General features: G+C 40.2%; 6 protein-coding genes across 6 annotated transcripts; 2 read left to right on the top strand and 4 right to left on the bottom strand.

Annotated features, from left to right (window-relative positions):
- The first annotated feature begins 1267 nt into the window (after window positions 1–1267).
- Window positions 1268–3224, top strand: uqcrb (ubiquinol-cytochrome c reductase binding protein). The gene is made up of 4 exons (XM_072369900.1): window positions 1268–1306; window positions 1943–2011; window positions 2667–2833; window positions 3032–3224. Exons 1-4 carry the CDS (start codon window positions 1288–1290, stop codon window positions 3107–3109), a joined length of 333 nt encoding a protein of 110 aa, XP_072226001.1. The 5' UTR covers window positions 1268–1287; the 3' UTR covers window positions 3110–3224.
- Window positions 3225–3317: 93 nt separating this feature from the next.
- Window positions 3318–6317, bottom strand: lrrc14b (leucine rich repeat containing 14B). The gene is made up of 3 exons (XM_072369898.1): window positions 5705–6317; window positions 4971–5596; window positions 3318–4448 (listed from the first exon to the last, which is right to left on the bottom strand). The coding sequence occupies exons 1-3, from the start codon at window positions 5978–5980 to the stop codon at window positions 3770–3772; spliced, it is 1581 nt and encodes a 526-aa protein (XP_072225999.1). The 5' UTR covers window positions 5981–6317; the 3' UTR covers window positions 3318–3769.
- A 103-nt stretch (window positions 6318–6420) lies between these two features.
- LOC140274576 (protein naked cuticle homolog 2-like) lies at window positions 6421–13020 on the bottom strand. The gene is made up of 9 exons (XM_072369901.1): window positions 12870–13020; window positions 12747–12773; window positions 12591–12667; window positions 9583–9637; window positions 9320–9411; window positions 7865–7954; window positions 7661–7784; window positions 7440–7595; window positions 6421–7362 (listed from the first exon to the last, which is right to left on the bottom strand). The coding sequence occupies exons 1-9, from the start codon at window positions 12892–12894 to the stop codon at window positions 6938–6940; spliced, it is 1071 nt and encodes a 356-aa protein (XP_072226002.1). The 5' UTR covers window positions 12895–13020; the 3' UTR covers window positions 6421–6937.
- Window positions 13021–14044: 1024 nt separating this feature from the next.
- Window positions 14045–16416, bottom strand: gatad1 (GATA zinc finger domain containing 1). The gene is made up of 5 exons (XM_072370199.1): window positions 15956–16416; window positions 14976–15098; window positions 14833–14892; window positions 14550–14733; window positions 14045–14467 (listed from the first exon to the last, which is right to left on the bottom strand). The coding sequence occupies exons 1-5, from the start codon at window positions 16133–16135 to the stop codon at window positions 14277–14279; spliced, it is 738 nt and encodes a 245-aa protein (XP_072226300.1). The 5' UTR covers window positions 16136–16416; the 3' UTR covers window positions 14045–14276.
- A 1421-nt stretch (window positions 16417–17837) lies between these two features.
- On the top strand, window positions 17838–20374 carry chrac1 (chromatin accessibility complex subunit 1). The gene is made up of 3 exons (XM_072370481.1): window positions 17838–18073; window positions 18252–18378; window positions 19326–20374. The coding sequence occupies exons 1-3, from the start codon at window positions 17921–17923 to the stop codon at window positions 19403–19405; spliced, it is 360 nt and encodes a 119-aa protein (XP_072226582.1). The 5' UTR covers window positions 17838–17920; the 3' UTR covers window positions 19406–20374.
- Window positions 19855–24589, bottom strand: LOC140275094 (uncharacterized). Its single transcript, XM_072370480.1, has 3 exons — window positions 24379–24589; window positions 23153–23702; window positions 19855–20885 (listed from the first exon to the last, which is right to left on the bottom strand). Exons 2-3 carry the CDS (start codon window positions 23689–23691, stop codon window positions 20744–20746), a joined length of 681 nt encoding a protein of 226 aa, XP_072226581.1. The 5' UTR covers window positions 23692–23702; window positions 24379–24589; the 3' UTR covers window positions 19855–20743.
- Between the last annotated feature and the right edge of the window lie 1637 nt (window positions 24590–26226).

Genomic DNA, 26226 nt, shown 5'->3' with positions numbered 1-26226 from the left:
ACTTCCACATGCCACACAATGCTATTCCATTACTGTTCCTGAAATAGTTTGTGCAGGTTAACTGCCTTATAAAACAGCTTAAAAGCACTTAAAATGATGCTTTAATGTAAATAAGAGATGATAATAAACTATATGTTAACTCTGCAGCAAGCGTGGCCTCTGCATGATGTATCCTTTTCACATGCTTTGCTTTAATTTTAATGCATTTACTACTTGGATGTTTTTTTAGGCAAAGTGTCCAGTTTAATTGGCTGCTTTTCACTTTGTAATATTGAGGCTTTGGCACAGTTCTACTCTAAATTTTGCAGAAATTCATGGACATGAATGCTGTGACAAAGTTGGACTCTGAATGGCTTTGGTTATGTCTGCTAGAAAAAAATAAATTTTATGTACAAGGTTTGAAATCATGGGGTAAAATGTACTTGGAGGTTAAAGGATGGCGACCTGTTGGAAAATCCAGCGCTGTCCAATTTTCAATTGTCAAGCTGATGGGTTGAGGTTTTGCTCAAAAATTCTAAGTTAGTTTTTGTTCATAGCACTTAAACCACTTTATACAAGTTCAACTGGTGCCAAAACAGCACCAGAGCATGATACTACCACTACCATAATTCACAGATGGTACTTTGCTCTTAGTGCTGAATTCCTCCAGATAGGCCCTTGATCTCTATGTCTCATGTGACTAAAATGTTTTCTTTGTCTATGTTGTCGACTCCAAACTTTATTCAAACTTGAAGATGTAGGAGCAGGGTCTCCTCTCTTCGATGGCACCCAACTGGTGATGTAATACTCACTTGACTGTATATTGTATAAACAGACACAGATATCCCAGTAGATTTAAGTTCCAAGCACATCTGTGTCATGTTGATTCCAGAGTTATCCCTCCCAGTAATGTGTAGCCTACTTACAGACACCTGTTAAATCTACAGTGGTTATGAATTGCTGCAAGACACATTGTTGTCTTGTGAAAATCAATGATGTTGCTCCTCACATTAGCATTGACCTTCCTCTAACTAGCCTTGAATGAACCTTCATCTCAAAAGCTCTACTTAAAACTATATAGGTAACTTTTGTATTTGGGTGAGGGGAAAAAAGCTCTATCTAAAAATATTTTTCACGAACTATTAATATAATTGCCACATTTTAATATGCAACTAGAGAGTCAATTTTGGGTTCATGAATTTCCCATTTAAAAAAAAAAAAAATCTTTCGAGAGTTTTCGAGGTTGTTTCTCAAGGACCTGAGAACTGATTTACCCACAATCCACCGCAGTCGTTCTTAGTGATAAAGATGGCGTCGAGGGCACCGGGTAAGTGAATGTCGCATATTTGTCTTTTGTCTATTTTAACTCTTTTAACGTCACGTTGAACAGTTATAGTGATATCCGTCTTAGAATATTATATATGGTGTTGCGCTATTTTGATAGTTTTGTCTGAAAATGGCTGTCTGTGAATTTGACTTGTGTTTGTCCTCTAACGTCTAACGTCTAACGTCCCCGTGCTAACTGAAGCTAACATTAGCTTAGCATTCAACAATCACAGTATGATAAGAGAAAAACTATGTGTTCATGTTATTGTACTAAAGTACGCGCAGTGGAGTGCATTGGGGGGTTTACTGAAAAGTGGTACTGCTCACAGGTTAACATTATATAATTGTTATATAATAATGTTGCGTTGTTGTCACTGCGCCGAAACATATAGTGTTCGGCTTCAAATATGTTTTATCTTCAAATTAAAATATTAAGATGGTTTCGTAGGGTTAACATCGTTTTGTCATCTGAAGGTATTAATAGTGTGGATACGTACATTCTGACGTAGCACTAACTATCCAACAGGGCTCCTTCTTCACACTTAAATAAGAACAATCTACTTTAAAGAAAATAGACAAATGACATATCTGTGCTCCCTGACGGAACTTTTCTGTTTATTTTGTCTTTTGTCCACAGTCGCGACAGGCAGGCTCATGCTTGGCTTCCGTAAATGGTATTACAACTCATGTGGCTTCAACAAGCTTGGTAAGTCAAATCACATTTATTATTTCATATATTACATTTTAACACAGCAGAAAATTGTCTCCATTTAAAACAGGTGAACTGGCGGATATGGGTTAAAAGATTGCATGAAATAAGAGCTGGATGTTAAGAACAGAACCACACAAATATGATCAACGTAAAGACACACTAGCTTAGATGTATAAAGGAAACTCTGCATTAAATGTAGGGCTAAAAATGAGAAAACAAGAAGTGAAGTAAAAGTTGTAAGACCAATGTTAAACTTTAAGAAGACAGAATAGACTTGATATGAGGGAGATTCATGTAGGTCACCCCTGTATTTACAGTATCCTGCTGCAGTAATAGAAACATGGATTACAGTTTCCAGGTTCAGACTCTTCAGTTGTTTGAAGCTGCCATTCTTCCACAGCTGATTTTTTTTTTTTTTTGTGAAAAAGTGACCAAGATCGCACCAGGATTTATAGCTAGGTTTGATTTCTGAAAACAGGTGGCACTGGTCCAAACAATGCACAATCTCTTACTTTTTAAGCGACTGCATGTCAATTTTTGAATATAAATAAACATGCACAGAGAAAACATGTTGAAATAATGTTGTCTTTTGTATTATCAATTTTCCATCTGATACTTTACTCATATCACTGCGCATCTTCTCTTGCAGGCTTAATGCGCGATGACACAATATATGAGGATTCGGATGTGAAGGAGGCCCTGAGGAGGCTACCGGAGAACATTTACAACGACAGGATGTTCAGGATTAAGAGAGCCCTGGATCTCTCCATGAAGCAGCAGATTCTCCCTAAAGATCAGTGGACAAAATATGAAGAGGTGTGTTCACAAGAGAAAGAGCTATGTGTATATTCATGAAAAGGAATAATGATGTAGCCACATCTGTGTTGTAGGTTTCAGCTATAATTGAATAAGTCATATGCACTTTCTTTTGGATTGTTGTCAGACCTAAAAGGCAAAGGAACTATTTCTTACAGATCCGGGAAGATTTGACATAACCTTTTTATGTTTTCTCAGGATAACCATTACCTGACACCGTATCTGGATGAGGTGGTCCGTGAGAGGAAAGAAAAAGAGGAATGGATGAAGAAATAAACTTCCTGTTCACGGTTGTCAGTCTCGTCTACGTTGGTGCATGATCATCCCCTGGTGTAATATTTAAAATAAAACCTATAGTAAAACTGCTAATTAAAGAAATGTACATTTTGAATAGTGTTCAAGTGTTTTTTTTTTTTAATTATGGAAAGTAGGCTGTTTACAAACACATTTGTGTACTTATCAAACTTAAATTAGTCACTTGCTGTTTACAGGTATAGTTGTACACAACACTGATATACTTGAGAGCTTGATCAAAATATACAGCTTACAAAATATCTTAGCCACTGTTGAAACCGTTTGTAATGCACATTTGTTTAGTTAATAATTTGGCGTTATGAAAAGAAACTAATGATCCTCTGGTCACATGAAACAAAGTGCTGTTCTTTTGTAATCAAATTAATTTAGCTTATTGTTTTTCGTTTCAGTGTTGCCCTTCAATAAAGGACAAACTTTGAGCTGACAGATTTATGCCTAAGTGAATATAGCTTTAATTTAACGTAGCCCCAAAAGAGGCAAGAACCTTTCAATTGGAGCCAACCTAACAACACTTTTACAAGCGAGGATGATCTGCATCACACACAAGTCTGGATTTATGTACAAAATCTGTACTCAAGATTCCCTTCGTTTCAGCCTTTTAAAACATTCAGAGGAGCCTCATCAGTCCTCTTTCTGACCCTGTGATCTCCTGTTGTCCACGTCGGTTATGGCACCTATGAAGTTCCCAATGACATTGTTGAAAGATGTCAACATTGACACCCCCAGCTCATTGCTGGTTTCATTAATGTCTGGATCATAGCTCCCCATGAGGGGGGTGCACACTTCCACACTTCCTCTGCCAGCCTCCTCAAAGATGCCCATCAGCTGGCTCCTGATCTCCTGAAATAAATTCTTGTTGTAACGCAACAAGTCTGAGTCATCAAGAGGATAAGTGACATCCGCAGAGTAGCATTCACGGGGTACAGGTATCTCTATATACCTGAACTTGGGGAACCCGGCAGATATTGTAGAAAATAACCTGTGAAGGTCAGCAGAAGTCAAAGGGTTTCCCAGGAGTTTAATCTCCTCCAGTCCCTTGCACAGAGCCAGAGCATTGGTGAAGGGGTTCATGTGTTCATCTTTAATATCACACTCCTCAAGAGTGAGACTTGTCAGTGTTACTGAACAGCGGCTCAGCAGTTTGTGAAAGAAGTTTGGGAAAGTGTTAAAGATGTCATGTCCACTGAGGTCCAGGTGAACCAGGGCTTCACTGTGGAGGCTGTTGGCCAGATACGTCATGTCCAAACGGTTTAGGCAACAGTTGGCCAAGTCGAGGAACTGCAGTGGTGTGTTGAGAGGACTGGGTAAGGCAAACAGAGGCAAATGGAAATTAATAGGTGTGGGTTGACAAAAAGGTAAAAGCAGCACATATATATATACATACATACACACACACGTGTGTATGTCATTGGCTGGAAAGAATTGTGACAACGGTTTTCTGTTGTTCACATTTGCATCCTAAATATAAAATTGCTTAAATGATCAGCTATATTGTAAACAGCTCTGTTATTTTATTATTCCATTTGAACTATGAAGAATAACCATTGGGCTTCTGGCTGAGCTGAAGCTATTCCTCCTCTGGCATCATGTCAGCAATTTCAACAACAAAATTCTTTCCATTGATAAACAAGAGCCTTAAAGCTAGAGTGTCCTAGAATACTGGTTAAAGGTGATGATTTTGAGCTTGTTAAAGCTTTTGATGCCACAGTTTCAATGGAGTTTGGACATCAGAGTCATTATCACTATCCATCACCTCACTTTTACAGGTACGCAGAAAAACAAGGAAACTTTGTGGTCTTCTTTTAGTTCTCCCTGAACTCACCTAAGCAGTCTTCGGAGATGTCCAGTGAGGGTAGAGAACCCCACGCAGAGCTCGGTGAGGCTTCTCAGATGTGCCAGCAGATTGCCAATGATTGTCAGGAGATCCTCATCAGATCTTAGCCTTCTAACATCCAGTGCTCCAGCTGGAAGTGTTAAAGACTGTAATTTGGGAAATTCCACCCTGGAGAGCAGCACCTCCAGGTGCGTGGCCTCCAGAGGAACATTGTGGACCACCTCCAGCTTTTTTATGGACTCAGGCTCTGCTAGGCGAAGAACATAAAACAGCTGCTTGAGAGCCAAGGAATCAGCTCTAAAACCAACAAAGTGAAGCTTCAAAGGGCAGTAGGGAATGAGCAGGAAGGCCTGAGCAACCAGCTCGTAGTTGCGGCCTGTGACAAAGCCATTTAGAAAGATATCGATGGATGTTTCGAAGGCAGATCGGGACACGTCACTGGCTTGCATGGCTACCATTGTCTCATAGCACATTTGGGTAAGGAGTTGGGTCCTTCCCCATCGACCCAGGGTAGACTTGCATGGGCAGACTTGGTGCTCAGCATCTTTAAGGGCAGTCAGGTCCACCACATGCAGGTTCTTGGTGTAAGTTCCTGGTGGGGACAGCACATAATCCTCAGGAAAAAAGAAACATAATGATAAAGTCATTTACAGTCATTCAGTCAAATACATGACAATATGATTAAGTGCAGTTCTAATATACATTCAAGCCCGCTGACATACCTTAAGACCTGTTAGAACTGCTTCTAAACAAAGCCGGCAGGTGCAGGAGGTCAGGTCAATCTGACAGTCGATGGTCTTTCCCAGGATCCTTTGTATGTTGAGCTCAGGAAGAGGCCACGTCTGCACCAAAGCATGCAGCAGGTCAGCCTGCTCGTGGAGGTAGCAGGCCTTGAAGATAAGCGGGTACAGGTTAAAAGAAACACAGCTCAGGTTTCTCAGAGCACTTGGACCAGTCTGAATGAAGCCCTCGGCTGCAAGGAAGCACAGGGACTTCATGTTCTCAGGCTTTACACACCAGCAGGTATAGGCAACCAGTTTCTTTGTTGCTGACGAGAGCTGCTTTCAAACAGCTCTGTGGTTCAGTTGTTCTCCTCTGCAGCTGGCGCTTTGTTGATATTCTCTCTCTCTGCCAGTCCTAATGTTGCGTTTGTCTGGGAACGGACTTGCTGTGGTGAGCCAGGAGCGAGGCATGGGGGGGTCTTGTGATTGGTAAGAGGGCTGGGGTTATTAATAGAAACAGCTGTCTCATGTCCTCCGTCAGGCATGGTGTCTATTTGCAAGTTTTGCCAGAGAAATGAGCAGGAACAACATCTGAACACTATTTAGAACACCAATTTGTGAAGCCTCACTGTTACATTATAGCGTCTATCACTGATGTTTAAAAATTATTATTATAGAATAATTTAGAATAATTAGAAATGATTACACGTAATAACTCAGAATCAAAGCCACACTCAATGTGCTGAATTTATTGCAAATAAAAAATGTTCACAGATGCCTATCTCTAACATTTGCTGCTCAAACCGTAGCGATAAAAAACAGAGAAATGATCTCATACGGACTTTTTCCCGAAGTATGTACGATGAGATCATTTATTGTCATTTCACATTTGTTAGGTAACACAAAGTCGGCCCACAAAACAAATACGGATGTCACCATACCAGGGAAAATAAGAGTAATGTGTAACCGTATCAAAAGAATACTTTTAAATAATGCTAAACAATATACCTGAGACGAAAGCAACAATCTGTAAAGTGGCTTGCGGACAACAATGACCTCATCTTGCAGGACATGCAATAGATATCTAATTCTGTAAGATTTTAGTACATTAAACTGGTTTATCTTGACTCCTCCACATGATAAATACGATCCTAAAGAGGTCATTTAAAGACCCACCGAGTGACAGTAAACCTCCAAAACTCTCCTTACCTCTCTGATATTTGCAATAAACAGTTATGAGTGGTAGTGATGGTGATGATGATGATGATGATGCTCATGGTGATGATGATGATCATGTTTCTTGGCCAGAGGTACCTCACATGTCGTTTGAAGGTTGGGAAATATTTGGCTGTCTCTTCCTGGCTGGGCCTGGAAGTCAGGATGTTTGAAGGATGAAGCGGGATCTTGTAACCTGGAGTGACGCCTCTTGCTGTGGGAACGCTGAAGGTGAGTTTTGGGAGGATGGCACCACGAAGCAGGATGTTGGCCATGCAACCTACAGGACTTTTCATCTCCTCTGTTACTCTCCTTCCTTACTGGCGTGGCTTTGCTTTCCAAGAGGCCTCCTTGGGGCTCTCTGAGTGTGCAGTTCTCCGTGACTGCCACTGGATGGTGCTGAAGAGCAGAGCTGACCTGTCTTGGCCCTTGAGAGGGTGAATCTAAGGAATAGAAGTGGAAACTGAATGCAAAAAGAATACACCTTGTACTTAATTGTCTTAATTGAGAGTTTGTATACCTGTGCTGTCGAATTTGGAGGCATAGTTTTCAATGCCAGCCAGATTTAAGTAGTGGTTTCTGCGCTCCACGTTCTCACCCACACAGTAGAGTCTTCTCGCTGGTCGCCCTGCCTCCTGAGACATACTCTGCTCCTTCTCTGCAGCTGTTTTCAGAGAGGAAGAGTGACAGTTTTTACGTTTGTATATGGTTTCTAGAGTCCCAATAAAAATGTATCTTAGATCTTGCCTGAGTAGGGTGAGGGAGTTACAGCCAGCTTGACTCTTAGGGGTGTGGTGCCGCCATACGGCTGCTTCACTGCTGCCTCTAGAACCTCGTACATGACGAGTATCAGACTGGACATATCCTGCAACACATACAAATAAATAATGAGAGGAGATGCTTTCATAATGGATGAAGAAAGTAGCAAACAATAAATCATGCTACCTCTTTTGTGACCTTGCTGGTGGTGTCAAAATTGTACAGTGTGAATAGCCACTCCTGCCCATTTTGAGGCCCCTCGTTGCAAACTGTGACCTGTGTCAAAACGTGTACATATTATCAGAATAGCATCAATGTAAAGGTGATAAACAATCAATCTAATAGTTTAGTATTTATAAATTTTCATATTTTCTAATTTAACATAAATTTGGTGTGAAATAGAAAGTGGACGCAAGTGTGGTTGAACTTAAAATTCTAATAAAAACTTTTATTCTTATTTTAAATGAGACACAGAAGATAAGGAGTCTTTCACCACTCTGTGCAAGCCTGTGTGTGCAAATAGTTAAGAATGATGACTTTCAACCTAAAAAAAAATAAGGAAAGACTTATTAAAGATCCCCAAAGCAGTATTACAAGATTCAGAAAATCTAGAGAAATCTCCGGGCACGAACAGCAGTACTGAATGGTAACTATCATGGGGCTTCAGGCAGCACTGGATTAAAGACAAACCGGTTTATCTGTCATGAAAATAACTGCATCAACTCAGAAACACTACAAAGAAAAAGATATTCATAAATGAGGTCGAAGAGAGATGCAAAGAAGACAAAAAAAAACCTCACAACGTATGATTTATGAACATCTTTCAGAAAAACTGCTGCCCTCTAAGGGCCCGGCTCTTTTAAGATGGACTAAGGTGAAGTCGAAAACTGCTCTGTGGTCAAAAGGGGTCAAAAGGGGTCAAAAGGGGAGAGCGAAAGTATGACTTGTTTTCAGTGTGCTGCTGAGCAGCCAGCATCTGATACGGGGGTGCAAAAATAAAAGGCACATGGCATGAAGAACTTGCAAGTTTGTAAAGGCAATGCTGGAAAACACACAGGTTTTCAAGCAACATACGCTGCCATCCAGGCAACTTCTTTTCCAGGCAGCTTCTTTTCTAGGGAAGACTTTGCTTGTTTCAGCATGAAAAGGCCGGACCAGATTATTGCACGTATTACAACAACATGGATTGTTACTTAAAGAGTCCAAGTGCTAAACTAGCCTTCCTGCAGTCCCAGCCCATCACCCACTGAGAATATTCAGCACATCGTGAAATGAACAACACGACAAATGTGGCGAGCAGCTGACATCCTACAAAATGTCAAGCAAAAATGGGGAAGTAGTTCACCCTGACAATAAAATCAATCAGCCTTCTCAGATCCTGAAGGTTCCCAGAGCAACGAGGAAAACACACCCATGTTTTTGAAATTTTCCCTGCATGTTTACTGTGGATGCTTCTCTGCCAATTTTTTTTCGCATTTTACACAGTTTCCTGCCTTTTTTGGGTGATTGGGGTTGCATTGTATAATTGTGTTGCATGAGTTGACTCTTGGGGGATTCGAGAACCCAAAGAATCCTCGAGTTGTTTGAATACAACTGATACAAAGTGCAGTTTATTAGTCGGACCCAATTGTAAAGACTCACAGCAGCGAGGCTGTTCTTCTTCTTTGTTGGTTCCCTGACCTGGAAGCGGACGTTGTTCTCTCTGTCATGTGACCTCCTTGGTGGCAGAACCACTAGACAGCAGAAAGAGTTGACTGTAAAAATGGTTTTGGCACATTCCCAGTTTATCATAATAATGTTAACATGCAGTTAATCCGTTAATTCTGTCTGTGGACACGGATAAATCCCTTATGATTCGTAGAAAGACGACATTGTATGTATAATGTGTGTAATTCTCTATTCACCCTTGAGGTTGCAGTTGTTTTCAGTCTTGATTTTCTTCACTTCTACATACATGGTCTGTTAAGAAAGGAAAAAAAGATAAGTCACCAGTGAGGGGAGGGAGCAGGGGAGGAAGCAATTAAGTGATTTTCATGTCCCCCGAGTGTGAGGATGTAAACAGTGGTTGAGAATCTGTGGACTTCGTCTGTATCCAGGTCTTTTTGATGGGATCAAACAGTGATGTGAATCTTTCTGTGTTACTTTACATGTGCTAAAACAAACAGAAAGGAAGAAAGAGGAGGAATAGTTCGAGCTCCCCTTTTTAAACAACAGACACGTTGACCTTTTTCTCCTCCAGCACTTGTACCTGGAGGTTAATACGCTTTCTTAACCCTCCTCGGTCTTTGCTGGATCCCTTAACCACCGGCGCTGTGAAAATGAGTCCAGTAAAATATAAGCAAGAGATCATTTTGACTGAACCACCAAAGCTATCTGTATATATTTAATATAAACACATACTAGACATTGTTTAAAGTTCACATCACACCACAGTTTGTTGATTTACCTTAAACCTGTGGGTCTGCATTTCAATCAGAACACAAAAGCTTCAGTTGTTCAGGCATGTAGAGACCTGACCTGTTTAAACATAAAAGGCTCTCAGCCCATAAATACTTTAGATGTATGTGCATCTAATAAAACAGACTCTCTGGCTTTGATAATTTCTGGTGATAAGACTGCCTACTTCAAAGCAATGACGAACTGGAAGCACCAACAAGACCTTTCTGTATCTGCCAGCACATCAATCCATCACCAGAGTCACACTGCTGCTCTGACAGATGAGGAACCAAAAGGAATGATAAGACTAGGGCACCCTTATAACTTCACACGCGTTCAAATCCACACAACCCTCTTCTTTCAGTCTGCCACGCTCAGTCTGTGCTGAAGCATTGATAGTTTCTTTGATTACAATGGAACGGCAGAGTCATGATGCTGGTACAAGAAAGGCGTGTTTCACGGTCAGTATTCCTCAACTTCCCTCTTTTGTGCTCCACCCAGATATCGACAAGCTGCATTAACATAGCATTTCATGTGGGAAAAAAAAAAGCCAGTTTCATGGATTCATCGTGAAGAAGGTTTAATAAGAGTATGAATTTTTAGCAAACATCAGAAAATATTAAATCACACCGGCAGTCTACTGTTTAAAAGGTGTCACCAAATGCATTATAATGCACACACAAATAACAGCATCAATGTTCAGTTGTCTCTGTGTGCTTCTCTATCTCTGTTTTATGCGTCTTTTTCTTTCAGAAACATGTTTTTCACTTTTTGTTTTAACCATTTTTTTCCTGCCATTAGACGCACGAGAAGTCAAAGGAATGAGAAGCTTTCGCTTTTCACAGCTCACGGCAGTGGTGTGGTGAAGGACGCAATTATTGTAGGCTGGAAAATCTAATCGCAGGAACTGCTCTGGCATTAATGAGCGCAGAAACTCCGCAGCCCTTTAAACGTCTTGGCAGAGTCAGCATCTTTTCCCAAACTGTAGGACTTTACAGAACTTTCGCATACCAGACAAATATTGTCCTGGGCTTCTGAGTTTAGTCATCTTAAAACAAGCTATGCCCTGTGGGAGAGAACAAATATACGGAGGAGAGTTGAAATTGGCTGTTGAACGCAGTATCCAGTCCCTCAACATGGCTGCACCTCTACAGACTTCATCACCCCTCCTCACATCTTTTCCACACACTTCAACGGGCTGGAGAAGGAAAGCAGTACCAGATGTGGAGCTTTTTTTTTTTTTTTTTTAGCGCAGTTGGGCATAAAGAGTGCGCTGTGTGGATGGAGTGTGGCGGCGTTGCACTTCACAGACTTGGATGTCTCTTCATAGAGATGTAGGAGGAAGGGCGGAGGAATAAATAAACGACTAACGCCAAACACGTTTTATGCCTCCTCAAAGTGATGTGAGCAAATAGTGTTTGTCTGAGGATTGGGAGTCACCGAAGTGAAACCGCACTCAAATAACTCAAATAAACCAGTGTGACGAAGCTGCTCGTGTGCATCTACTGCTTGTTTTTCTGTAGTATTATCATTTCTTTTTAGATGTTAGATGTTCGAGGTAGGGGAAGCTTATTTTCATTCAAAAAGACTCCAAAGAGGTCCAAAGAATAATGGGTCCAGAGCTTCTGTTGTGTCTGAAGTGAATCTAACTCAACTGCAACCTGACAAAAAAGAAAAGAAAAGACTACTCAAATTTTATAAAACAGAAAGGAAAGAGAAGGTGGCACTGGTCCAGAGCCTCTTATTGATTACTCATAATGGCCTAAAACAAAATGACTAAAAAATAACTACAAACAGGCTCAAAACAACAACGGAGACACTTGAAACGACACACAACAGCGACACTAAGACTAAAAAAAAAAAACTTGTAGTGACTTAAAAGAAATGGAGGAAGTGATCAGCGTAACTCCAAACAACAGAGAGCTAAAACGACAAACCAGGAAGAGACTGAACAGCAAAGAGGTTCAAAACTACCGGGAAGAGATGCATAAACAAACACAATTTGATGTAAATGAACGCAAACAGATAAAAGGCCACGACAGAGAGTGTCACTGTCATCACAGAGAGACACATACCACCATGTTGTGTCTGTCATGTGTACAGCCTCTGTGCAGGAGTGAGGGGGTCCACAGACTCCCAATCTGTGTATGCCACAAACAATGCAGTCTTGTCTTTGACTTAGAAAACAAAGAAGGAAGAAAAACAACCTCAAAGCATTTGAAAGTGTCTCTGTGGTGCTGCAGGGTTTAACCAAGAGTCAGACTAATAACCCGTAAAGACTGGTTGAGCTATTCATGTGGCTGGTTTTAAGAGTTGAAGTCATTGCTGCACAAAGCTATCATTTACAAATGAAAGGGCATCAAAACACGCACAGTGAGTCCTTGGACTGCCAGTTGAATATTAGAGAGGATCTAGTTATAGCAGCGCCTGTTGTTAGAGTAAATCTTGTGAGCGTGAATAAAAGTAATAACCCCACCTCTGTCAGTTTGCTTTTGCTGGTGTTGCACTCCAACTCTCTCTGACAGGTCAGCACATTGGAAGCCAAACTATCACCTGCACATAACACAAGAATACGGGTTAGAAACACAGAGGAGCCACGCTCTATGTGCAGTGTCTGTGAAGGCTGCCTCACCTTCCGGGCTCTGACGGCGCCTCGAAACTGTGCAGATAATAAGAAAAGGTGAACGCCACTGATCAGGTATGCCGCTTAAAGAACAAACAAACAGGTAACTCGTGAGAGGAGGAAATGTCTTACCAAGTTTGGACTGGAATTTGCCCATGTCTTGACAGATAAAAGTTCCAAATGTCAAACTCGGACAGGGTGAATACTGCAGATGCTGCTGACGAGTCCATTAGGAGACTTTGACAATCCGAGAATTGCACTAAAGTGAGCCTGAAAGTTGGGATGATCGTCAAAGAGTAAAGAGGCGGAGCGAGAGGCTTCACTGTCGCGCGCTCCCTCCTTCGGTTTTACATGTCCGGCTCGTGCGATAATGGTCGTTAGACCTTCATGCTTTTTATTATGTATGAGAAACTGTCTTCTCTTTTTTGTAATTTGAATGACAGAGTATTAGCACTCTTCTGAACTGTACTCGATGAGGACTTACCGCTTGACGTTCAAAAGAAACCAGCAGCTTGCCTCAACGGTACTGATGGCACGCTAGAATTGTTGCACTGACACAGAAACAAAATAACCCTCACACAGACAGCCCAGTTGTAGATATATACATCGTCACCAGAAAGGTGAAACTAATCCCATGAGATCTGATTGTAAACTGCAGCACCTTAATGTCCCCTGACTGCAATGAGGCACTGTCAGTTTCAAGTTATAGCTAAAGTTATATTACAGCTCTCCAACATCTTAACTTCTTATTTGCAAGAATAAATGTACAATTCCATTCAGTGTCATTAAAATAATACAACTCTGTTCTAGGATTTCAGTGCTCTGGGATGGATAGTTTCTGCTTTGGGCTTAGATCGTGGTGCTCAGTTTCCTAAACATCATCCCAAACCTGTGGATAGATCTCAGAATAATAGCGTGTCTCTGACAACCTCGTAATACCGAATGCAGATGCCAAAAAAAAATCCTTCAAACTTAAGCCCGAAGGGCCTTTAGCTTTACTTATGAGCTGTTACATGCACCACTGTTGATGGTACAAAGTATTGATCGGACCAAAACCTTTGTCTGAGGCCCTTTTCCTTCTGTCAATTAGAACATGTAGGAAATGTAAATAAATAAGCACAAATAGAGCTTGATGCTTCAAAATATTATGGAAATGTATCATCCTTACATTTCAGCCTTCTTGGAAATTTTTCATCATCTTTTGCTCCACATTTACAGAAAAATGAATTTAGATCAGATTGGTTTCGTACCCCTTAATTCTGTATATTTTCCAGTACAAGAAAATTATTATTTAATATATATATATATTTTTTAAATATTTTTCATTTATTATCAAATACAAAAACTTTTATTGCACTGATACAGCTGTGTAAGCATTTTTTTGAAGAGTAGTAACATCTAGTTTCTCTTGTATCAAATTACTACTGGTGTTTGAACTGAAATAGTGGCTACAGTTGGCAACTATTTTTTTTTCATTATATTACAGAATGTACATTCATCCGTTTCAATGCAACAGAAAAAGTCCATGTCAGAGTCCTGCTAACTGCCACTACTGACGGACTCTTTGGCAGCGAGTGCTGGTGTAGGTCCTATGTGGGTCCAGATGTAGCCTTTCTCGGGACGTATGGGGATGGTGGGAAACGGGGAGCTTCGTGACTTGAAATATTCAGAGGGGGCGTGGCACACAAACTCCAGGTACTCCATCTTTCTTGGCAGATCCTCCTCTGGACCTGTTGCAAAACATGTGATTTGCAAAAGTCATAAACACATCTCACTGAGAAAGAAGAAGCGTAAAACTGGATAACTGCTCACCAACGATGTACGTTCCAGGATCAAACTGGTCCTTTGGGCTGGCCTGAGTGGGAATGAGCCATGTAAGTGCTGCACTCTTTTCACAGTACTGGTCCTGCACAAATCCTCGGATCTGAGCATAGTAGGGTTTCCCATCCTCCTCATCCGTCACCTTGATCACATCACCTGTCTGGTAGTACACACCCTGCAGAGACATGTTGTCAGAAAAATGTGTAGATTAGAACACGATCCTTTGCAGTAAAGTTGAATATAGAGCTTTGCTTGCCAAGAATGGACAGACTACCTTATAAAATACAGATTCGGATGTGATGATTGTTGCTACAGATTCTGGCGCTTTGATCGGCTGTGGGAAAGATGACACAGAGGTCAAATGCAATGAAAAAAAAGAACCTCCCTCTAAAAAATGTAACTGCATATGTCACTTACATTTTTTAGTTTAAATATATGTCTTCTTCCTTTTCCTTTTGTTGACACTTTTTTCTCAGAGGCAGGAGCTTTATACTTGGTGCTCCGCAGCCGCGCAGACCTCCTGTGGATCTCCTGCTTGGACTACAAACAAATATATTGACGGACATCAGACACGCTGCTGCAGCAATTAAACAAGTAAGCATTTCTCTGCGGGCATTCTTCCGGTGATAGAAGCGGGGCCATCAACGCTTACATTTCTTTATGTGAAGTCAGACCTGAACTTTAATAATCAAGGCTACAAAGTCAGCCTACTACTACTTGAGAAATATTTCACACATTAAAGGAGTAATAAGTCAGGGTGATTTTAAAAAGCAGATCCATGCGTTTATCCTCTGTAAACTAAATTACTGTAACATTGTATTTACTGGTCTGCCTCAGGTTCCAATCAGACAGCTGCAGCTGATTCAGAAGTGGATCACATCACTCCAGTCCTGAGGTCACCTCAGATTTTATGGTACTTTATGAACCCTTCCAGGCCTCTGAGGCCATCAGGAACGGGTCTGGTTTCTGTCCCCAGGGTTACAAATAAACACGGAGAAACTGCTTCCAGTTTTAATGCAACATGCATGTGGAACAAACGTCAAATGTCTGTTCCCCATTGCATTTCAATAATTTCACTTTTTTGTAGGACTTTGACAAATAACTAACTGCACAGTACCTCTCACCAGTTTATACCAATTTTCTTTTTCAAACAGTAAATACAATTTGAATGCTTTTTATGTTTCTTTCAAACGGCTTTGGATTGCCTTGTTCTCAAACTGAGCTATATAAATACATTTGCCTTGCTGTGCCTAGGGGGCGCTGTTATTAACTGCTGGAATTGTTAAAATCGCTCCATTACCAGTACATGAAATTTAACAAAAACCGAGCCGTTTTGTCCTTAACCTGACGTTACCGTTTGCAGCTTGTTCATGATGCATCTCTTCGGTGTGACTGACCTGCTTTCCCCCGCCATTGCTGGTCTGTGTGCTGGAGGACAACGAGGGTCCCGATGCTCCTCCGCAGCTGCTCTTGCCTGTGCAGTTATTGCACAGAATTTCTCCCTGGTTTCCTTTCTTCCACATCGAGGAAGAGTTCGTCTTACAGACCGCGCAGCACGGTTTCAAACCCAGAGGCATAGTTTACGGTCGGAAAAAACGACGCCAGCGCAAGGAAAATGAACACCGATGTGTTCAACAATGAGATGAAGCTGCTCCTCGTTCCGCTATAATTTTCCACCGGTTACGTTTCAGCAAAAGACACCAAAATAGAGATTGATATCTTCTGCCTGCGAAAGTTAGGACGGAGATATAAGACATTCAGTATTTTAGTTCTACAATAAAAAGCAACCGGTACTATTTATTTATGTACCCCAATTGTCGCCATTGCAAGCGCCAATGTTCTTCTTCTATACTGGAGTCTGAAATCTACTCTTCTTCTGTGGTAAGGGAGAAGGGAAATCATTAAAGTAAAGCGCCACCACTTCACACGGAGGATACTGCGTCAGTCACTGGATATGAGTTTACTTGTATTTCCTAAAAAAGGTTGAGGTCAGTTCAACTTTATTAAGTTGAGGCTTTATTTAACAGACCCAAGCAGGCAACAAAGGAAATTATATTCAGTTTCTTTAGTGACCAACCCCTTTGCTGAGCTCTCTTGGCACAAGTTAATCTCAGCTGAACAGAAAGACAGTGGATACACATTCTGTGGTCAGATGAGTCCAGCTTGCTTTGAGGAAAAAAACGATGTCTGCTTGTCCGTTCCATAGATGAGAATCCAATGAGAAATAAAAGATGCAAAGGTCAGTATCTGTGTTGATGTGGGGGTGATTATGGACATAGTTGAGGGTACCATTGATGCACAGTGTATATTGGGTGAGATGCTGACCCTAAAATAACATGATCATTTTTAGCAGAACAACATAAGCCCTCATTTATATAGGACTAACATCAACGTAGCCTCATAAACACAGCATATGTGGTTGACTGGCCTGCCTGCAGTCCAGATCTCTCTGCTATTAAAAATGTGGGGATGATAAGGAAGAGAATCAGAAAAATATTACCATGGGCTGTTGTACGTCCGAGATCTTGTTTTTCAGGAAGAATGGAAACAGATTCATCGATTAATATCTTTAGTTCCTAAACTATTAAAAAGTGTAATTAAAGGGAAGGTTAATGAGAGACAATGGTAAACATACCTCTCTCTCCACTGTGTGTTGTTGGTATCAAATTGTAGATTTGCTTATATTTTCTCAATACAGTTAAGTTAGCAAGTAATTGTAATGTGCTATATCAAATTTACTTCATTTTGGAGGGATAAACCTAAAGTACAACATTTTCTTGTTTAGTATAATGAAAAACAGTGGGATTTTGATTATATGAAGGCACCAGGAGCAACAAAAATTTAATTTCCCTTGGTACATTAAAATATTAGAGCAATTAAGTGGCTTTTACTTTCCAGCAGTGAGGGTAAATTCAAACATATTGATTTATTTCAATGTTTATTCAGCTTTTTGTGGATGTTGCTGCACTTTCTTGATAAAAAGTATGTTTTGTGAAGAATCACGCGTTTTGTTCGCCTCATTAATATTCATATTTTACTCTGAGAAATAGCAGCAGTTGTAAAGTGTTTCTGTAGAACATAATACTTTTTTTTAAAGAATCCAATTAGTAAAGTCATATTTCGCTTGCTATTTGTTGGGCTTTTGACCCAAACATGCGATGGTTATATTTGAATAAATTGTACCGTTAACGCCCTCGATAAATAATAATTCAGCTCCGACTCCAGCAGGTGGCGCTGATCCAGTGTTAAAGTCCGCCAAACAACTTCGTCGAACACGAAGAAGACAAAATGCGTCACCATTCAAAACAATACTCGAAGTTTCCCCTGGCTGGCGGTCTGTCTGGCGCCGTGTCCTCCTAAAGATGTCTCAAAATAACCCCGATCAAGACGACCAAACGTCAGGAGCCAAAAAGACAATCTCTCTGCCGATATCCAGGGTGAGGCTGATCATGAAGAGCTCCCCGGATGTCTCCAGCATCAACCAGGACGCTCTCTTCCTCACCACCAAAGCTACAGTAAGCTGCACTTTCATGGTAAATCATAGGTTCGCCGAGCGTTGCTAGCTTATCAGCTCCTCCATGTGTTGCGGCTAGCGGGGTTAGCATCGTTAGCTGGTTCATTTAGCTGGAAAGGCTTCTGCTTTAGCTTCAGTCGGACGTTTGCGTGTTGCTGACTTGTGTTGTGTTGTTGAAGGAGCTGTTTGTCCAGCACTTGGCTCTCTCTTCGTTCAACAACGGCTCTGGGAAGGGAAACAACTCTTTGTCATACAGCGACCTGGCTAAAACCGCAGAGGAGACCGAAACTTTCCACTTTCTCACAGGTGAGACCCCCCACATCCTGACTCACCTGTAGGGACCACCTGCGGCCCGTTTAGCTGGTCTGACCGGCCCGCTGCCGCATCAGTGTCCTAAATCCCGTCTGAGCGTGTTTATGTTCACCCTTCAGGTACCTGTAACTATAACGTCATTTCAATAGCCTTCTGTTGTAATAAACTCGACAGACATTTTTGAGATTTTCATGGTATGTTAAGTGTCTTGAACACAACATTTAAAGACGTGCATTCATCACCAATTCTTTAAAAAATATTTTATTGACTTAAAAAATTAAAATCAGATAAAATAATGAACGCCACGAGCAAGCCTGTAATATTGTTACAGTTGGCAGTAAAATACAGTACCGTTAAGCTACTACATAAAGCGAAATCAACACTTCTGTAACAAATATTTATCTATCCAGATCAAACATTATCTTATCCATGTCCACATGGTCTGCTATTATTTTAACTTTACTGATTTATCTTCCAGCTTTAAAAGCTTTTTTTCCCTAAGCTCCGTAATTTCTTTAAAGCTTTAAAGAGTTTAATACAATCTATAAGTGTAACATTTCCCCTCCGTATTATTGTCAATAAAACTATAAATGTCGCAGAAGAAGGAAATTATCAACGTTTTTTTGTGCATTTTACTGTGCGATTGAGTTGACCAGCCATAGTTGAAAAAAAATCCAATAAATCTGACTTTATTTCACACTACATTGTCCTAATACAAATTAACCTCAACAACTATCACTGTGTGATGCATGGAAACCTATTCATAAGCTGTAAAAAGCAGTTTCATAGCAGATAGTAGCTTGTTGAATTTCATTGTTAAAATGTGCAGAACGACGAGGTTTGGATTACATGTTTCATTTAAAGAAGTTCTAAAAGTAGAAATGACTTGGATGCTCTGTAATCTTATATATTTTTTTCTTTTCTTCTTTAAAACCTGACAGATATCTTGCCAAAGAAGATCTTGGCTCGAGAATACCTCAAGTCTTTGGAGCAAATGCAAGAGGAGGAAGCTGATTTTTAAAAGGAAAATAACTTTTCCTCTCTCCAGTCTGGGCAGACGTTATCATATATTTGTGCCCTACCTCTCACAAAGAGCCAAATGACTGTCAGAAGAGACACTTTGAACTTTGAGTTCTTTTAAACACAGTGAGTTCACGTTAGAGGACACTGAACTGAGATTAAACCCAAACAAGAGTATCAAACGGAGACTCCGAGATCAAATTCAAACCCAAATGAAACACAGTCTTAGAAGAATATTGGTGATAAATAAGTGCTTAAAGCACATAAAATTAGTAAAATAGGCTGATAGGAAAACAGTGTTACACTGTAACTCGGTGACATCTTAGGTTTCTAGATCAGTCCTGTACATAGACAATATTTTTGTGTTTGGCTAGCGTACTGCTGTAGCTAATGAATGAGTTCAGTATGAATTTGCATTTGGCCACTAAACTTAGACAGTCTTAGGGGGGGTTTTCTGGTAGCAGTGTCTTAAATTTCATGCACGTTTTGCATGGACCAGGAGTGAAACGTTCCCTCTTAACAGCCTGCAGGCGTTCGCAGGCTCTCTCCATGTGAGCGACCAGTACCTGGAAGTCCATTCCACACAGCTGGAGCACGGATGTCTCAGCACCTGAGTTACTACTGCCTTTAAAACATGATTGAGTGAATGCTTTATCTTAGAAATGGTGTCAAACGTTGATTTTCAAAGTCTAAAATGCTGTTACTGATTATAAGTTAAACATATTTAAAGATATGGTTGTGTTTTGAGCTCATAAGTACTTGAAAGCTGTTTGAACTAATCAAAAGTACGAATACCTCTTTTTCCAGCGTAACTACAAAGCAACTGAAGGTGCTGTGTCTTTTCAAGCAAAAATTCACACCTAACATGTGAATATTTAAAATGTATATAAGTTAGAAGGCATCCTCCTCATGTACTTGCAAATTTGTGGTTTAGATTTGATATGAAAATAAAGATTGATTCTTTACTGAGTGTCTTTTGTATCACCGTCTCTATGAGAAATGTGAAGGTTGAAAACTCACTTGTGTCCTTCAACGCTTCATAAACGTGTTGCGTTTTTACAAGAGGTTAAATGTGACCGTGAAATCTCCACATGGAAAATGTTTGCAGGGAGCTACATGCTCTTCTAAACCCCCTGATAACGTGAGTCCCCCCCCCTCCCTCTGCTGATTCAAGCTTACCTATTTTACTTTGTTAGGTGTGCTGCTGACGTAATAAGGTGCATATTAAGTACATTTTGCTCTCATATTACAAAACTACAATGCACGTGCATGCATGAGCTACATTATTGTACAAGAGATTTATCGATAAATACAGTTCAACACGAGGTCTCCACCTTTGTCACTGATGGATGAGTTTGCGGAGTCGAAATCGCGTATTGAGCAGAGTCTTCTCTAAAGTGGAAAACTGCCGCTCCAGGTGGTTTGCCATGTGCTCCCGGCCATCTATAGCGTCCCTGGTATTGGCTAGATGCTCCTTCATACTGTAAAAGGATGAAAAACCACAAATAAATATGACTGTCTGACGCAGCCTCGTTTACAGTTTTATTTGCACATGTTCCCCTTCACATCTCATAAAGGGGAGGGGGGGGCATTGAGTTTAGTGTTGATGCTCTACAACTCTTTTAGGGCCAGAACGTCATCCCCGCCAGATGTCCTGATTGTTGGAAAATAACTGGAATGACTCTGCTTGTCTGGAGGTCTTCTGCGTCACCATTAGCAACGAGTTCCAAGTTCCATACTAACAGTGACTTTATGACTCAGGCCTCAACAGCTGTCTTTGGATCAATTTTTGGATTCCAGGGCAGCTGGAAAGTTAGCTGCCTTTCTGCTGTGTATGATCTCTGCAAAGTGCACCAAACCAAGTCTGTATGTGAGCACAAATTTGACAAACCATCCACATACTTAAATTCAACAGGAAATCAAATATTCAACACTTAAGCGCTGCTCCACTGTTTAAACAGTTTGATTTCAGACTTCATCACAGGACTACAGAAGTATGGCTGAAGAGAAATCCTCAGGAAGCAGTTCGACGACAGAGAATTTATTTTGTGAAAAGACCTCTTTGGTCCAGAATACATATTTTAACAACGACGGAATTGATTGCCACAGCATTTGTGCCAACATTCATGATTCTCAAAGTTGACATAAACGTTTTCACACTTTGACACTTACACCAGCTTCAGATATACGTTGTCTTTCAAGCAGCATTTACTGTTATTTTCAAGCTTTACTTGCGAGATCTTTCTTAAAGTTTGATTTTTGAATGGAGTATAAAAATATATCATTAAATACTGTATGCAATATCTTTATAGATCAAGCTATACAGCGGCAATGCAACTTAATAAGTGATGTATACATTAATGATAGAACTTATATCAGTACTTTTACACTACATTGCACTTTTATTCAAGTAATAAATCTAAATATTTCCTCCACCACAGTTGGTTAGCAAAGGCTTGCCTGTTACAGTAAAATGGTAAAAGATGGGAAAGATTACACAGCTGTATGTATGTAGGTGAAATCTACGCAGTGCTGAAGCGAGCAACAGCCTCTGAAAAGCCATAGATGGTTAGTGGGGTAATCTTTTCTTTTTTTTTAAAGTAACATAGCATTCTTGTTTTAATTCTTCTGCTGTAATAAACTAAAGGCACCATGTGGTGACATTTGTGGGAAATATTCAAGTGTGTTGTCACAGGATCATTAACTTTTGGCAACAAAGTAGGGAATCTGTCGTAAAATTACAGCATAATAATAATAGTACTGAAAATGATAATAATTTCAGACCACCAATGAATCGCCCTGCTTCTGTGTCATTTAACAGGAAAGTATTGATAAATAATAAAATATTCAACACTTTCGGCAGTGGATGTTGTAAAACTTGAGATAAAAAGAAAAAGAAAAAACATGTGACTGAGAGAATTGCAGAGACCTACAAGACAGGACTGTGTCGAGGCACAGATCTCTGCACGATACACGGAAATTTCAGCGTTGCCATGGATGAGTGGTCATAAAAGTAATCAAGGAACAAATGATGCAGAACAAATTACTGAAGAATGGGACCTATGAAAGATAAAGAGGATGATCTGCAGGCACTTCTAATGAACCCACCTGTAGATGTGTTGTCTATCAGTATGTTTTTCCTGTATGTCTGAAGATCTTTCAGTTGGCCCAAAAATATACTTTTATAGGTACATCTCTCCTTGTGTACTGTTCATAAATCTCTTACCTTTGCTATGGGTCTGGATCAGCCATCATTTAAAAATAGAAGGATCCCATAATCACAGTTGAAACCACAAAGATGGATTACAATATTCAGAGTGACTCAAACTTCCTGAAAGTTGATTGCATCAAACATATTAATTATTATAAAGTGTAGGACCACCTAATCTAGTTCATATTTAGTTCATATTAAAAATCAAATTGAGGTTGGTAGAAAATATTCCCATCTTCAACCTCTGAGCTGCCACCTGTGCTTGTTTCACTCTGTGATTTTGTTTAACATATTCATATTCCAAATTACAATTGAAGAACCTTATTAATGGTTGATCAGATGATGAAAGCCTTGAAGTTGAATTGAAAATGTAAGTATTACATTTCATTTTTTAAATTAAAGTTAACGCTCGGGAGAAAGAGAAGGAGCTATGTAACTGAACAGGGACCTCTCATGTGTTTTTTAGATAAATATGTAATTTCTCTACCATTGATTAGGTTTTCTTCCATGATAAAGAAATAAATGTGATTTTCCTACCTCGTGAGGACCCCCTGATCGTTCCCCTCTTTCCTCTTCTCCTTCAGAGAAACAAACACGGTCTCCATGGTTTGCACTGTCTCTACCATTTCCTGGTGGTCTGAGCGGATTCCCTCCACCTCTTCTCTGGCCTGATGGCTGTAAGAGATTCCTCCCTCCTCCACCCCGCTGGAGGTGGACACAGCCTGCAGGGCAGCCCTGTTCTGCAGAACAAGCAGACGGGACTTGGCAAATTCCTCGGGCCCTGCTATGTTTTCCCAGCAGATCGGAGGGGATGGTGGTAACCAGAAACGTTGGGTGCAGTTGATTGGTTTTTCAGGGGACTCCGTTACAAAGGGGCTATCACCAGGGAAGCTGTGCAGCAGGTGCAGAAGAGATGATCCAGAACCCCATTCCCAGTCCTCTAGGTCTTGCTCCCCTGATGATTGCTCGTGTGGAAGAGTAGAAAGAGGACCTGCTGGTTCTGCATTCTCTGCTGGGGAGCAGAAACCCAGCAGGAAGAAGCAGAGCCAGGCCCTGCCCATGATCCACCAGGGCATCTTCAAAGTGGCTGAAAGAGGAAGGATCACACTCAGTTAGACTTGCTGGCGTTTTGATAGGCAACCTTCACCAAATATTAATTTGACTTTCACAAAGCTGTTGTCCCATTGGGACAAAACTTTGTCTTCTAAGAGTGATGTTAGGAAGTAGAAATGAGACCATTGTCAGTGATAATCTTTTATAATAGACGTAAACAGCCAAAGTTAAAAACAAACCAAGTTCAAAGAAACTAACTTGGATTTTCTTGACCAAGGATTTTGTTTCTGGATAACGAGAAAATACAATGAGACTTTACTGTTATATCTGTCATTCACATAAAAAATAACAATACAGGTGATGCCACGTTTAAAAGAACGAGCAACAAAGAACGACACTCAAAAGCAATTATTCATCAAAGCTATGTTTCCACATATCTGTCCATTAAATACGCCGTGAATTATAGTTTCAGTTATAGGCTGCGTCATAAAAAATAAAAAAATAATACATATGTCGTGTTTTCTTTGTACCGAGTTACATTGAATTCAATAGCGTCTTTCGTGGTTGCCAACATGGAAAAACTGCAAACCCGCGATAACTGCTGAAAATCATCATGTCCAACACATTCACACACCTTCACCTAAAAAAACAACAATCCCTACACGTCTGTTAGGAGCTAAGGTTGATATAATGTGCACAAAGGATCTTACCTTGCAGAGACACAACAGCGACAGACCAGTTTGTGTATGGAAGTGTGTGTGTGTGTGTGTGTGTACGCAGCGGCGCTGAAGCCTTCGGAAAAAATGAGTCGACTGCAGCCTGTTACATACAATCTGAATTACTTCTCACTACTAACAGTAGAATGTGGAGCCGAGTTTTCCCTTTCAGAGTCTATGGAGGGAATGATGCAAGACTTACCTCAAAGAGGTGATTTCACGTGGTCTTGTTAATGAAAGCAAACGCTTTGCCGGATAAAAATTGTCGCAAGACATTTCTGCCACTATGCTCTTTAAAAGTTTTTTTTTTTTTTCTGACAGCAAGGACTTCCGCTGGTCAGCTAAGTATATGTTTTCCTTTACCTTTTCTTCCCGTTTCTATTTATGAATGTAGGTGTAAAAGGAGGTATGACGCTCCTGGTATTTATTAGCCTTTTTACAGTATCCTAAACAGGAACAGCTGTAGGCTGTAATTTGGCCCAAAATCAAGTCTTAATATTCTAACTTATTCACTGTGAAACCTCACTTGCACAATGAGAGAGCTGATTTTGTGCAAAACTCTGCTATTGTCAAATGAACGTTGTGCTAATCTACCATTTGAGAATAAAGACTAAAAGGTACTAAAACTGGCCAAAAGCTGAGGAACTTGTTACTAATGCACACCATCTGTGCCTATTTAGTCTTTTGGGTTTGCCAGAGAAAGAATTTATCTTGTCCAAGGCTTACACTGACATAAGCAACAAGGAATGGGACATATTTTGGCGCAAACAAGCAGTTGTGTTGTAACTGTAGAGTAGGTGATGACATGAGACACAAAAGACCATCCTCTAAAAAATGAGCTGTGAGTTGGGATGAATTCTCAAACTTAATCTTTTCACCCCATAGGGTGTGACAGAAATGAGCAGTTTGGTATGACTCCGTGATTCTTTCTGGCCAGGAAAGTAACTCGACTTGGTGAATCTAAAAATGCAAGTTTCCTTGTTGATTTAAAATGAGTTCCCCTAATCTGGAAGTGGAATAAACTTTTTTTAAAAATGTTTTTACATTATAATATTAGACTTCCTGTTGAATCTTTTAAAACTCTCCAATCCTACTGACTTTCTCATTCATTCTCGAGAATTGCGTCCTCAAATGACATCTGTTTATTAGGCTCTACTTGGCAATAAAATGTGGGTCCTTATGTGTTCAATGACAACTTGTGAGGGCATGTGAACGACCAAAGTAAGTGTACATGGCTGTGGATTGGATTTGATACGCCAACCTTTTAGATGGCTGATATGGTTTGAATTCTGCAAGATTTTTCTTGCATCTTCGCATGATCATTGTTTTGCAAATAAAAGAAAAGAATTCAAGTTTGTACGTTCAGCCTCTTCAGTTCAACCTCAATTCAACACCACTTTATTTACTCATGTGTGAGAAATGTGCTCCACAGCACTACTCACATCAACAGATACCTGAGTATTAAAAAAATTAAATGACAAATTTAAATGGATCAAAGGCTGTAAACTTAAAGGACAGTACGTACTATTACTTATAAATATTAATAAGTAACAGTCAACAACAAAAACTATGTCAAAATACACAGAATTTGTTTTTAGACAAGGTTAAAAAGCAAATATTCATTGACAGCAAAGGGCTGGACCTAAAGTAATCCTACAGTGACATCTTGAGGCACGACTGAACATTACAATATTTTTGTTATTCAGTCCTCATCAGTAAATACTGAAATTTGATCTTGCCTGGAATCAAATCAGGATTTTAAATCATGTATTGCTGGAAATTCTACTGTGAGTCCAACTTATACTATGAGCATGTTTTAAAGCTATAATGCGCTTCAATACA

Source organism: Leuresthes tenuis, unplaced genomic scaffold (genome assembly GCF_036924035.1).
Source record: "Leuresthes tenuis unplaced genomic scaffold, fLeuTen1.0.hap1 SCAF_18, whole genome shotgun sequence".
Taxonomy (NCBI): Eukaryota; Metazoa; Chordata; class Actinopteri; order Atheriniformes; family Atherinopsidae; genus Leuresthes; species Leuresthes tenuis.
This window is presented reverse-complemented; position numbering and strand designations above follow the sequence as displayed.